At 43.2% G+C, this 14276-nt stretch overlaps 2 protein-coding genes across 10 annotated transcripts in view; one reads left to right on the top strand and one right to left on the bottom strand.

Annotated features, from left to right (window-relative positions):
* Positions 1-1593, bottom strand: part of MORC2 (MORC family CW-type zinc finger 2) — a 40403-nt gene extending 38810 nt beyond the window's left edge. For 4 of the 9 annotated variants that reach the window (XM_033412769.2, XM_033412770.2, XM_049698563.1 and 1 more), the window contains exon 1: positions 44-1593. In XM_033412769.2, coding sequence (XP_033268660.1) covers positions 44-111 — 68 coding nt within the window. In that variant the 5' untranslated portion in view covers positions 112-1593. The remainder of the gene's footprint in view (positions 1-43) is intronic. The other 5 variants (XM_004283713.4, XM_012538206.3, XM_033412773.2 and 2 more) reach the window with 4 other exon arrangements.
* TUG1 (taurine up-regulated 1) lies at positions 631-11506 on the top strand. The gene is made up of 5 exons (XM_049697694.1): positions 631-652; positions 930-1149; positions 1250-1377; positions 1586-3982; positions 5353-11506. Exons 1-4 carry the CDS (start codon positions 631-633, stop codon positions 2044-2046), a joined length of 831 nt encoding a protein of 276 aa, XP_049553651.1. The 3' UTR covers positions 2047-3982; positions 5353-11506.
* Positions 11507-14276: the final 2770 nt, after the last annotated feature.

Below are 14276 nucleotides of genomic sequence, written 5' to 3'. Positions count from 1 at the left end.
AACGAGTTATCAGTGATCTCAGTGGCACCTATAGGATACTTACGAATTTGTGTGTAGATAGTCAAACGTTAGCTGAGCTCGATTCAGACTGCTGTAATTTGTGAAAGCCATGAGTGCAATGAGGTCTCCAGTTCTTTACCCACTAACTGGGAACTATAAGCTTACAATGGAACAGATTTTTCAGGATTCCTTCCAGTAAAGGTTTGGTAAATCTGTGCTCCTTAGTTAAACAAGGTTACCTAGTATTTAACCAAGATTATTCAAAAAGATGTCTAAAACAAAAATCGATTTCTCCTTTACATTTTTTTTAATCTTCTCAATGACTATGATGTAATATCTTGGAACTACGTCATAAACGTGTAGTCTTAAGGAGCTTCAGCGTTAATTTGCGACAGTTCACGGAGTGGAATGTGGTTGGTCCTTGAGTAGATTATACTGGAGTTGGTGTTTCAATTACTGCTCCATCTTCATGTTCTTCGAGCCTTTTTGTTGTTGTTCCTCTAAATTTCCTGTGAGGAAATTTACCAATCCGGAAATTTAGCAACTTCAGTCATAAAACTGGACAACCACCCATGTCTTCGCCATCAATGATCCCAGGATCCTTAAATTAGCCCCAGACTGGTGACCACGATGTTGATGAAGTGCATATGGCGTTAGTTCCGGCTTCACCACCTCCTAACTGAAAGATCTCCTAAGCGCTGAAGACCGATTTCTGTTTTCAAAGCCCGGACCAAACCTAGCTTGCTGTGTGCCCCAATTTCGTCAGGGTAGTGGGTCAAATTACCTCACAATGACCCACTAAGTAGCCACAGAATTGACCCGCCCAAATTAACTCAGGCGGGCCGCGCCCCTCCCCCACTTCCCTCAGACACCGGCCTCAGCCTCTAAGGCCCTGACTGGGCCTCGGTCCCGTGGTCTCCTCCTCACAGAGGAGTTAGTCCCAGCTTTCAAGGCCCGGATCGAGGACAGTGGCGAGCGCACCACCCGACCGGGCGTTGCCCGGCGCTCACAGCTGCCTTTGTCCCTCCCCACGGAATTGGAACCCAACAACCGCAGCGCGCTCTTGGAACCATGTGCTGCCGCCGCCTCCGCCTCCGCCGCTGCCGCCGCCGCGAAACCAGCCGCCCGCGCGCCGCTTTGGATGAGATGGTGATTGGACTCAGCACCACGAACTTCGGCGTTTAGGGCTGCTCCGCCGCCGCTGCCGCTGCCGCCTCTGCCACCTCAGCCACCGCTTTGTCTCCGCCAGTGCACACAACCCGGGCCGCCTCGCGCACTCCCCGACGCCCCAAGCCCCCGAGGCCTCCGCGGCGCACTCGGCCAATCACAGAGCCGCCCCTCCTCCCGCCCCCGCCCTGATGCGAAGCCTCCTGATTGGTGGGTAGCGTGTCTCCACGTGACCGGATTTTGTTAGCCGGGCACTCCCCTGTCACGTGAGTGCGCGCGCCTCTCTTCCTGCTTTCTTGACCCTCTCCGCCATTTAAAGAAACAGTACCGGGGGCGGGCCGAGCGACGCAGCCGGGACGGCAGCTGCGGCGCGGACCGGAGGAGCCATCTTGTCTCGTCGCCGGGGAGTCAGGCCCCTAACTCGAAGAAGCCCTGGCGCGCCCTCCCCCCCTTCCCGGTCTGGTAGGGCGAAGGAGCGGGCGCGCGGTCGATCGAGCGATCGGTTGGCGGCTCTTTCTCCTGCTCTGGCATCCAGCTCTTGGGGCGCAGGCCCGGCCGCCGCGGCGCGCGCCCGGTGGCCGTTGGCGCTCGCGCCGCGTCTTTCTTCTTGTACGCAGAACTCGGGCGGCGGCCTATGCGTTTGCGATTCGACGAGGAGTCGTCCGGGTGGTCGGCGGTGGCGGGCAGCTGCTCCGCCCCGCTCCCGGGGAGGCGGCGGGATTTGGCGCGGCCGGGGAAGCTGGGGTGGCCGGGGCCGGCCTGGAGGCCTGGCGCCACCCTTCGGGGCCTGCAAGGACCCAGTTGGGCGGGCAGGAGGGGGCCGGGGGATGGTTGGTGGTGGGCTTCCTACTTTGCCTTTTTCTCCTTATGCCGCCTTAGTGAGGGGCGGGAGCTCTGGCGGCAGCTCCGGGGTGGAGAGACAAGCTCCGGAGTCGGAAGAGCTGGGTTTGCTTCCGGGCCTAGCCACCAGCTGGCCGAGTGACCTTAGGCAAGTCACTTGGTAATTTGTCTGCGCCTCAGTTTCCTCCTCTATCAACGTTTGTGGGGTTGAAAGCGCTTTGTAAACTATAAAGCGTCGGTGAATGTAAGGGATGATTATTGTTCGTAATGGTTGGCTTTTTTGTTTGTTTGTTTTGAGTTGTAAGAAAACTTAGCAATTGTCCAATCCTTGGATATTGAACCTGGGAACCTTGGATTGGAGTTGGATATTCCCAAATTCCCTGAAATCGTGTGCAAAAATTAGTGGGAATATGCATTTTAGGGGAATGAGGATCCATCGGCGGCAAGTTTTCAGAGGGGGCTGTGACCCAGAAGAGTTAAGAACCACAATTCACTTGCCACAAGGAGGAAACTGAGGCCTAGATGTCATTCGGGACCCGTCACAACCAATTTGAAGCCCCTGTTGAATCCCTGGGATATGTGAGCTGTTCTATGCATAGTGGGTATTCGGGGTTACAACACTCCACTGCTTGGCTTCTATTCTGAGTCTTTTCACCATGGGTTGCCTGAAAGGTGGCTGACGCATATGGTACAGTGGCACCCAATATAAAGCAGCTAAAAGTAGGAGTGGATGTGTTCTCTAGTATCAAGAAGCCTGTTTAATCTTTGGCCCAACTTTTTATTTTCTGGTGCCTGACTACCTTTCTGTTTCATTGACCATTTTCCATGACCATGGCTGCCATCCGTTACTTGCTCCTATTTTATATTCTTAGTTTGTGTGGTTGGTAGTGAGCAGGCTTATTTTTAAATGGTGCTGCCAAGTCCAGCTAATTAATGGTGCAGGTGGATTTTTAGCAAGCTGGCTGACTGGAACAAACTGAACCAGGCATGGAATTCCTGAAGATGTTTGGGGGTTTGTCTTTATTAATTGAAGGTTAACATTATCTGAAAAGTTTTGTTAGAACGTCTGCTGAACCTCAAAATCAGTAGATTGCAAGTGTTTCAAACCTACCTTCCCCCCGCCCCCCCCCGCTTCCGGCCTGCTTTGTATTCTCTTTGCTTGCAAGTGTGTTACTAAGATGGCCAAAATGCCAGTTTTTGCTTCTTTGTTAATTGTCAGCTGCTTTTATCAAATTCCAGGCCATTATCCAGCAAACACTATAGAAATGTTTGAACACTTGGATTTCAAACATTTTCAATTTGTGGAGTGGTGCTTACCAGTGGTACAGTTCTAAGCAAGCAAACACAAACCCACTTAAGTGTTTTGTTTGTTAGGTGTTAGCCGGTTCTGCTATTTAATACAAACATCTGGGGAAAAAATCAATTGACTATTACCTTTACCTAGAGGGCAGAGACAAAGGATCTCAATTCCAGAGGAGTGACTGTTTTGGAGAAAGATGTGTTGGTCTTTTAGCTCTTTTGTAATTAAATCTGGATGTACCTCAAAAGAATCTTAAGACTGTGGTGATAAGATGCTTTCCTCAGGAGAAAGGAGGAAAAAAACAACTGGAACTCAAAGCTTGAAATTCTGTGACAAAACATGAGCTGTCCAGGATAGGAGGTTGAAAGTGTTTCACTACAGCGTTCTGCTCTCGCTGGAACAGATGTCCTTCGGTGTAGTCACGGCGTGGACTCCAGATTTCCAGATTTTCAAGAACTGGATCTGGGACCTGGAAGAGATTATCAAGATGTGACAGGAACTTGGGAGCTGGATTTTTTTATTTTTGAATTTGGGGACTGTTTTCCTCGCTTAGAGAAAAGAGACAATGACTGAGCAAACACTGCCACCAGCGCTATTACTGGGAATTCGGAGACCTGAATTTTCGCCACACTCTCAGTGCAAACTCTGGCGATGCTCCACCCACAGTGAACTACGGTACTTGCCATTTTCCAAAATGCCTTATTCTTTACCATCTCTGCACTTTTGTTTGTGCTCTCTTCTCTACCCTGGAATGCCTTCCTCTGCTTCTTCACCTGTCAAAACTGCCATTTATTCAATATCCAACTCAGATGCTCTTTCCTTTATGAATTTCCTAACTTTAGGCAGAAATGATCTTTTTTAAGTTTTATAATGTGCTGTTATATATCTTTTATCTATATTTGTATACAAGTAGCTTATAAAGTCCTTTCTTGCATGCATTAGCTCTCTCCAGATAGCAAGCCCCGTGAAAGCAAGGGCTTTGTCTTGGGAATCTTTGCCCAGACATTACCACATATGATGAAGCATTAGTAAAAAGAAGGAATTTAGAGAACAGGCGATCTCAGAATAAGCACTCAATAAATGTTTGCTTAGTTGCTGTGTGATAACCTAATTACTCCTGATTAGGGAAAAAGTCACTAGTTTTGGGCCATGTCTCTTCCTTTATTTCATACTTTATTATTTTTTAATTCTAACTTTAAAAAGACTTAGGGAGGGGCTTCCCTGGTGGCACGGTGGTTGGGAGTCCGCCTGCCAATGCAGGGGACATGGGTTCGTGCCCCAGTCCAGGAAGATCCCACATGCCACGGAGCAGCTGGGCCTGTGAGCCATGGCCGCTGAGCCTGCATGTCCAGAGCCTGTGCTTCACAATGGGAGAGGCCACAACAGTGAGAGGCCTGCGTACCGCAAAAAAAAAAAAAAAGACTTAGGGAGCCCTCAAATATAAAGAGAAACTGCTCTGCTGCATAGGGTATTACAGAGGGGTGCAAGTGCCAGGGCCTTATTCCCTGCGTACCTTATTCTCTTGCACTCAAGATGGAATCTTATGAAAATGTAATTAAGGATAGCTTTTACGAATACAAGACCATAAGACAATTTGTGAAAGGCATTGGAAAAGAAGAACAACAGTATCTCCTTTGCTTTGCTTTGGTGTTGGTATATAAAATTAAATCCAGTTCTCATACCACCTTTGGAGCCACTTCTTTCTCCACCAACCACTGCCCAGCAACCTGAATACAATCAAATTACTACCCCAAAGTATGAGACTTGGGGCAGTTCCTATTTGCTGCTTCCCAAGACAGTTTGTCCTCAAGAGTCAGGAAACAGTCTTTACCAGAGAACTCTTTCTGTTCTTATCATCACTGATCGTTAATCATAAGGCTTTTTTCCCCCATTTATCATCTGTCAGCTTCTAAGCCATGCTTGTCAAGAATTAGTATCCGTCAAGCAGCTGATGTGCTGACAGCAGCCCCACCCCAGTGTTAGAGTCCTTTCTTTGTAATTCCAAGCATTTGTTATCTTATATGTTTTGTCCCTCTCCCCTCCAGTCCTGTGCCTCCTGGTTGCCGAGTGTTCACCTGGACCGTCTGACCACCTTTGTGCTATTCCATCAGCCTACAGATCTGGTACCTGGATTTTTGCCCATGGTGATTCTACCACCTTACTACTGAAGAAGACATCATTCCAGTGGACCACCGTGACCCAGGAGGCATCCAGCAAATCATCATGATGTGGCCTTCACCTCCACTCCTGTCCTGTTCTACCGAGATTCAACACAGCCCTTTGTAGTGAAGTCAAACTCCTCAAGCCAAATAGCTGAAGCTATTTTATCACAACAAAGGCTGTTTGTTCCATGAGTGTGCATTTCGTTTCTTCAGTTAAAGCCTTCAGAGACACATAATAAATTTGGACCAGGGGATTTTTAGTTATCAGCACTGTCTGAAGAATGGCAACATCTTTTTGAGAACCACATTGGACCATGCCCCACTATCTTAAATGATTGAAATTCAGGAAGTATCTAATCTGGACCCCATTCTTTTTCCATGTCAAATCTGTAGTAACCTACTGAATGAGCAAGCAGATATTCTGACCCATTGGGATTAAAACAAAGGCACAGTGAACTCACAGCATCTTCTTTGGGATTACTCAGGAACCAGAACTTTTCACACAAATGTAAGAAATTCTACCAAGGAATCCCTTTACCTAACAGCATCTCACAAAGCTCCAATCAGATTCCAGAAAAGGCCTCTTGATACATCCAGGTAGAACCTATATGGTAATCCCTTATGTTTATATAGCACTTTACAGTTTCAAAGCACTTTTACATGCATTAATCTCAATTATCAAATAACACAAATTATAATCCCTTTTTGCAAATGAGGAAATGGAAATTTAAAAGGTTATCCAAGGTGACACAGCTACAAAGTGGTAGAGGCCAGGCCTTCTGACTCCTAGTCCAGTTCTCTCCTTGGAATTAACTTAGCCTCTGTTTTACCCAGTGTTAAAATAACTGGAGAGTGGGAACCCCAGAAAAGTTTCCAACTTCCTGATCTGGTGCCCTCAATCAGTCAGGATGTCATACATGTAATCTTGTGATAGCTGTACCTAGACCAGAATTCCAATGCAGCATCTCTGACGTTTAGGAGTAGACTGTTTCCATGGTGGTAGACTGTCCAGTCAACAAAGAAAATGTTTATTTGACAGCAAGATTACCCATTATGAAACACAGAGGTGCTTTTAGATCTTTCATCCATCTTCATGGTCTTCCCAAAGATGGCCTAGTTGATTGGAGATCCCTGTTCATATCATGTCTTTTTTTTTTTTTTTTAATTCTTACTAATATTCCTGGACACCAAGATCTACCTGTGGTCCTCTATCCCCAAACTAATATTTACATAGAATGAGCCATCAATTTTTTTAGAACAGTACTGTTCATATATATGTGTGTGTGTATGTATATATTTGATATACACATATAATATATATCATAGAGCTTCTGTAGTCCAGTAAGGTGGTAAAATACTGTAAATGTGTCCCCTTCCCTGATTCATAATGCAGTGTAGTGTATTAAAGGATCTCAGAAGGCTTGCTGTAAAGAGCCTCATTTAGCTGTTTGGTCCAGTGTGTCCTAAGTTTAATCAAGCACAGAAAGTTATTTTTGCAGCATTCCTTTTAGTGGAATGGGAAAACTGCTCTAAAGCAGTATAGCCAGTGCTTCCTGATTGCCAACAGATTACCCTGGAGACCCAGGAATAAACAGCATCTTTGAAACCCCCCCCTTTTTATGCCTTGTCAATAACTACTTGAATTAGTATGTCTTCCTCATCTGAGAGCCCCACATCTTGACAGTTACCTTTATTTTCTGTCAAAGAAACCTCTAGAAGATTTGTGGGGATACATGGGATGGGGATGAGGGAGTTAATTCTGCCACAAAATTAGATGAATTCCATGACATTTAGCAATATACTTTTCTGTCCTTAGAATTGTGCTGTAAATCTAGTTTAAGGGAATTGCATCTCAGGTGGGTGAGGAGACTGGGAAGGGAAGGGAGGAGGAGAATAGAGAAAAGGGGGAGGAGGGGTGAGAAGGAGATATTTTCTTAGGATTTGAGTGTGGCCCACTGAGATCTTATTAATACTTGAAGAGAAGTCATCCAGCCAGGGAATTTTTGAAATAATATTAACAAAGAAATGAATGCATTTTGCAGCTGTATGCTGACTGCAAAACCCCCAGCACTATTGTCACTTAAAACCAATAGCCTTGTTCTCTGATAGTCACTTACAAGCCCAATTTCAGGCAATCTGAATTTGTAGCAGACTTGAATGTTAACTTCATTTTGTAATGTGGCCCACATTAGGGAAAGAATAAATAGGAAAACACCTTGGCTTACCACAGGCTTTGCTCACACAGTTTCTGGTTTCTGTGACCTATTTTTTGTATTTCAGCATTTTGTGAACAACTTATTCTTAGATCATTGGTTTTCCAAAGGCTTTGTGGCCATGAAGCCCTTTGAATGAAAACTTTATGGAAGCCCAGAGTAAAAGTGAAGCTGCTCTGGAGGAAGCAGAAGTGGGGGGCCTGAAACCTGCCACAAGCATCTTACTTTACCACCATGGTGACACCTAAGGAGACTTCTTTACAACAACTAGAATTCTTCAGAACACAGTTTGAAAACCACTGCCCTAGACAACAGTATGTTCAACCTGAATGGCATTCTGTTCTGTACCTCTACCCAACACCATCCATGTTCAGTTGATGCTGAACATTCTTAGGAATACTACCGTGGGCAAACTCAGAAAAGTACAAGAAGATGGGCATATCTTTGCCCCCCAGAGTAGTCATATGGGCCGAAAGTGGTATCAAATGGACCTAGAGTAATAGCCTTCTACCTACAGATGGACTAGTGATTCCTGGATTTGATATAGCCAGAGAGCAATTCATACATACTCTACACTGACAAACCCCCTTACCCAGCTTCTTTCACAAACACCAGATGCTCTAGTGGTACTTGAAATACATGACCTTGAAGTCTTGATCCTCCTTGGGATACATGAATCGCCAGGTATTGAAGCTGATGCTGAAGTTGATGTCTCATTGAGGCCATATTAGAGCAACTGTACATTGGACCGCCCATCCTCAGCCATGGTACTCTACTTCATGTGCAAGGGATAACTATAAACTGAAAGCAGAATTCAAAGACTGGCAACATTACCTAAAAGGGTACCTGGTTATTATTCATCTTCTCAGACTATGTCACTATCACTCAGCCAGTGGCAGTTACACTACTTCTTGGTTTTTATTCAGTTTAACTGCTCTTTCCAGGATAAATGAGCTAATAACCTTTGAAAAATCGCTAAAACAATTCCTCAGTCACTGGCATATCTGCCTAGCCTCCAAAATTAAGAATACTCAGCTCTAACTACATGTAATACCTGATCCACAAGGGACAATCTCTGAACATCCTTTCTCATCTGTGTGATTTAAAATGTGACCATTTCGAAAATTTTCTTCCAGCCAAGAGAGATTTTAAGATGGGTGTTTTGATGTCTGGTACCATCAGCTGTTGATGTTAATGATGTGTGGAGGTAGGCCTTTTGACCAGGTCATGATAGCTTACTTGGTGGGCATCTCAAATTGCATATCATCTACCTTTTGCTGGAAATGTAGACTGACTTGAAATCTCCAAAGCCTGCAGCTAAAGATTTTATCAATAGACTCAAGAGCTTCCTGCTGCTTCTTCCTAATGTCACAAGACCACAGTCCCCTGTCCTTGTGGATGTTTTCATGGAATTTCATCTGTCTCAGTACTATTGTTTTACACTGAATCAGAGTGGCTGACTTCATTCCTTGTCATGAAATACTCTCAGGTATTAAGACAACTTACCTGTTCAGGAGGGATTTGATTCATGAACTCCTCCCAACCAGATCATGTAGAACAAGTAGACTTTGATTTGTGCCATGAGAAAAGTCTCACTTCTTCAGAGTCAACTTAAGGGCCCGCTGTCCTCAGCTACTTTAACGAATGCACTGGTTAAATGTTGGAAATGTTTCTTTATATCTTTTGTCTCTTATCCTCTAGACTAATTGTGATTATGAGTCAGTCTACAAATCATCAAACAAGGCCTAAGTCTGGTTACTCTATACTGCTCACCCTCAACAAATAAAATCTGATGACTGGCCTGCTTGTATATACAACTGTTATCTGTAAAGAAGAAATTATCTACAAGCTTAGATTTTCTATTGCCTTCAAAATGTCAGCTCGATTTTCTTTTTCTCCTGTACTTGACCGAAAAAGACATTGATCTACACTGGCAGTCATTCCCTTTAATCCTGTCAAAATGAGGGACTAAAGGTAAAGATGATCATCTGTTCAAGAGTCTGGTGTACACTGTGTATAAGAATTGATGGTGGAAAAAGCGTAAAACTCAAACCTAGTATCTTACTATCTCCATGCCTCAGATCTCATCTTTCAGCAGTACCATTCAACCAGTCTGAGGCCTTGACTTGTTGATAAGATGATTCTCAGAGATGGGCTGAGTTACAGAAGATGGAGACTTGATTACCAAAGAAAGGGCCAACCTTGATGAACCTGGCTCTCCCAACCCTATCACTCCCAGATGTAGCATAGACTCCTAAACAGAACCTCAAGTCTGGATTAAGGAGATAGCCTTCTCCTGAGCTGAAAGTTCTTGGGCAGATGAGCAGGAAAATGAAAGTTGCTGTACCTGACTGGCCCTTTAAGATCAGAAAATTGTATCCAGAATAAATGCTGTGGATTAACCCTGGAATACTCAGGGTTAAAACTAATGTACAGAGTTTTGATATTAAACTGCCTGTTCTTCTAGATCATAGCCTGGCTATTGATATGGCTGGCCCTGCTGAAAGTACCTTACTTGCCTATTTACCTGACACAGCCCTTGCCTGCTTTTTTGACATATTGCTGCAATCAGACTGGCTGTCCTTGAGAAGACTATAGCTGATCTCGGTCTACCTTATACCCAGTTCCACCAAGAGGTTTTGAACAGAAGCAGCCTGCACCTCACCCACCAGGACTTAATGTTCACAACAGGAAGGACCATGCTGTATACTCTTTGACCAGCAGCTTTTTTTTTTTTTAACTGCAGAGTCAGCCTCTATGCCTATATATATTAGCTCATTTTCAGCACTTGGGACCCTTTCTACCAGATCTGAAAGAGCAGAGCAGATTGAAGTCACTGTCCATTGCTCTGTTCTACGGTAATACAGAGATGAATCTGATTTGCCAGTACTCACAGAAATGTACCAGTTCAACCTGGCAAAAGACTTAAAGGAACATAAGAACACTTTTCCACTGAGCTTAAAATTTACCACTGACTTGATGAGCGTCACAGAACTATTTGCCAGTGGGAGGCTGGTTGTCCTGCTTCATGTCAGCAAGACAGTTGGGCTCTCAAACTCACGACCACTGAGTTTACTTACATTGAAACTCTATTGTATCATCCAGTGTGCTATTGGACATGATTATTCCATTCAAATGGATTACAAGCCTCCTGAGTAGAAGACAAACTTACTCCTCATGATTTTTAGAAGACAAACTTACTCCTCATGATTTTTTCCAGAATACATTTATTGTCAAGGAAGGAACAATGCCAGCTGTTACCATACAATTTTATGAGCAGAGATTAAACTTTTTCAGTATCTGGTCTTACTATTGACATCAGTTGTTTTTGATTGACCAGCATCAATTCCATCCCTTTGCAACAACTCCCTGATGTTTCTTGGAACCTCCTCTCCTTTTCAGTCCATGTGGTTCAATCTGACCTAATCTTAGGTTTCATGGATGGACATGTAATTCAGACCTGATCAATCAGCACAGTCCATCTCCTTGGCCATAGTGATTGGTTCAGGAATGGTCGTTTGATTCAAGCTGGTCCAGTGATACCCAACCCTAAGAGTTTAGTGAACTGTGGAGGAGAAGCTCAGAAGCTCTACTGAGGTTGCTTAGCTCTGTAGGATGAAAAGCTCAGACCAACAGGGCCCACCATATCAAATGAGCCAGTCAAAGAATGAAGCCAGTACAGAGGAAAGCAGAGCCAAATGTTGGAGAGACTTGAGTCCTGATGACAATGTTTGTGCCCCTGGATCCAACCGTGCCTGAAGCAAGTATATCCCCTGGACTTTTCAGTTATGTGAACCAATAAATGCCCTTCTTTGCTTAAGTTACTTTGAGTTGGGTTTCTATTACTTGAAATTGAGTCCTAATATTACTACTATCTACCAATAGCAAAACTTGACAGATCCAAATGCTAAACTACAGGTCAAGGCCACACTGAAATTATTTTCCAATCCAGAATATAAAATGGAACAGGAACTGACAATGTTTAGGTTATTACAGAAGCATAAAAATTAATTACATGGTAGAAAAATATACAAAAAAAAACTATCAGCAAAGAATTGATTACATAATACATGGTTCAGCCATATAAGAAAATCTACATGTCTGTTAAAATAAATAAAATACATTTATTGTGTATGGGCATGGAAAAATGGCCATGATTTACTAAGTGAAACAAACCATTGCTAGAAAAATGTGTACTATGAACTCATTTTAAAATTTATGTGTTTATGTTCATAATGCATAGAAAAATCTATTAATGGCTTTCTTTAAACAGTGTAGATTACATGAGACTTTATACATTTCTGTATTTGAATATTTTACACTACTCACATTAAACTTTATTTTAAACTTTATTTTAAAATAAAGAGTTTTAAAAATTAAATTTAGTGCTTACTGTTTGACCTTGGCAAGTTACTCAACACTGAGCCTGTTTTGTTAAATAATTTTAAAGACCTGCCTTTATATTTGTGAATATTTAGATAAATATATTCATCCAGTACTCAAACTGATAGACTGTTGCATCTTTCAGAGCTCAGTAATTTTTCCTTAATTTTTAATGTCTGAACATATTTGGTTTATGAACTTTATAGTTTCAGTGTTCATGAAAGATTTTTCCAGTTCTCAACCAACATTAATCTCTTTAAGACCTCTACTGCAGGTTCACACTAGGCAGAGAGAAGGAAAAAGTCTCATTTTCTTTGAAATCTTTGAGTATTCTGATCTCGCTGCAGTCAAGGTCAATAGTGGCCTTTTATTGTTAAGTCCATTACATAAACATCATATCTGAACTTTCAGCAGCACAAACAACTGCCACCAGCATCTTGGCATACTCTTCAAGTGTAATTTTCTTCCTACCTTCCTGGCTGTTGCTCCATTGTAGGTTTAGTTCTTCTCATTTAAATATTGGCATAGCAGACATCCATTGATTTCTGTCTCCCCCCCAAAATCATTTCCCCATTTTTTTAGTGATAGATCTCCACTTTTCCTTTGGAATGCTACTCCTTCCCATTCTGTGGGAATACCATAAATGACAGTATTCTTGCATCATGCTCCCTGGCTGACAGGTTGGATTGTGTGATCCAAGCTTGTACAGTCTAAATTCCCCTCCCACCAGGACTTTGAGTCTTGAGAGAGGTGACACAAAATTATAGGAGCTGAGTCCTTCTGATGGTAGTGTCCCAAGGAAACCATATAAGAGTTCATGCAATGACATCCCCAAAGGTGCCCTAGTTTCTGTTGTCAAGGCCTAGTTATCCAGATTTTCCTTTGTTTCTCAGACCACCATATATCTTCGTTGTGTTCCCTTTTTATTTGTCAGCCAAAGTGGGTTTCTCTTGCTTGCAACCAAATGACTGGTTTCTGTTGCTTTAACAGTTAAATAGTAGGCGTCAAACCCTCAAGAACATGGGGGATCTGGAATTGATTACTGCACTGAGACTGAAAGGCAGCAGGAACACTTCCTCTGTGTGGGGGTAGGAGGACAATGAGCAATTTGCAATGGCAAAACAGCTAGTAAAGATGCTCCGCCTTGTCATTTGGAATCATGTACCTATTGAGGCAACATTTGGATAACCAGTTAGCTGTTGACAATAGGACAATTTGAAGTGGATAAGGAAGGCCAAGACCATTGAGTTAGGAATGTATAATTGTAAATTATTGCAATAGAACTTGGAGATTGATTCCACAAGTTGCAGAATTATGATGCTGATTGAATTTGCTGCATTGGTAAGATCTTTTGTGAAAATTAAGGCAATCAGAAAAGAGACTGACTTATGGAGCACTGATATCTGGGAAGATTCAAAAGACTTGGAAAATTTCAACCCCCAAATACTTTAGGAATAAAAGTTTAGGTGTTCCCATTAGTCAAATACCTTTGGCTAAAGAAGACATACAGTGTATAGTGAAGGAGAAAGAGATAAGCACAGTCGGCTCTCCATAACCACAGGTTCTGCACCTGGATTCAACCAGCGTGGATCAAAATCCATAGCTGAATCTGGGGATGTGGAACTCACAGATACAGGGGGCCAACTGTAGTATGCCATTTTATATAAGGGACTTAAGCATCCTCAGATTTCGGTATCCACTGGGGTCCTAAAACCAGTCCCCCATGCATACCAAGGGACAACTACCAGCTCCAGCCCTGTGACTTGTGGAAATGAGATCTATATAGCCTCTACCCATATCTCCTAGCTTACCTTTTTATCCCTCTCCTTTCTCTCCATTTCAGTACTTTACCTCTCATATTTCCTGGCTGAAGTTTGAGCATGATCCAAGTTAGCCCAGTCAGACTTCCCCTCCATTGGAACTGAGCTATTCTGCTGGCAGTGTCCCCAGACTAATATATATGGGTGTGTTGGTAAATCCAACAGTAAATCCATAAGTTGTAGATTGTCAAGACAGGGGGTTAAGATCTAGAGAAGAATGACTATCACCCAGAAATCTAGACTTCACACTGGAAATTATTTTAGGTTATCTCCCCTGGGGAGAAGATGAATTCATTTTCTACAGTATGTTGAATGGAGTCATTTATAAAATTGGTCTTAAAGAATGCATGTACTGGGCAGCCAAGGGATAGAACAGCAGACAGCTGCATTT

This window comes from Orcinus orca, chromosome 15 (genome assembly GCF_937001465.1).
Source record: "Orcinus orca chromosome 15, mOrcOrc1.1, whole genome shotgun sequence".
Lineage (NCBI taxonomy): Eukaryota > Metazoa > Chordata > Mammalia > Artiodactyla > Delphinidae > Orcinus > Orcinus orca.
Note: the sequence above shows the minus strand (reverse complement) of the source record. Positions and strands in the feature narration are given on the sequence as shown.

Excerpts from the sequence above, each read along its gene's own strand:
- TUG1 (XM_049697694.1), top strand. The coding sequence starts at position 631 with ATGTTGATGAAGTGCATATGGC. Across the intron at positions 653-929 it reads GTTGATGAAGTGCATATGGC|AGGAGTTAGTCCCAGCTTTC; the intron begins GTTAGTTCCGGC and ends TCCTCCTCACAG. Across the intron at positions 1,378-1,585 it reads GATGCGAAGCCTCCTGATTG|AACTCGAAGAAGCCCTGGCG; the intron begins GTGGGTAGCGTG and ends AGTCAGGCCCCT.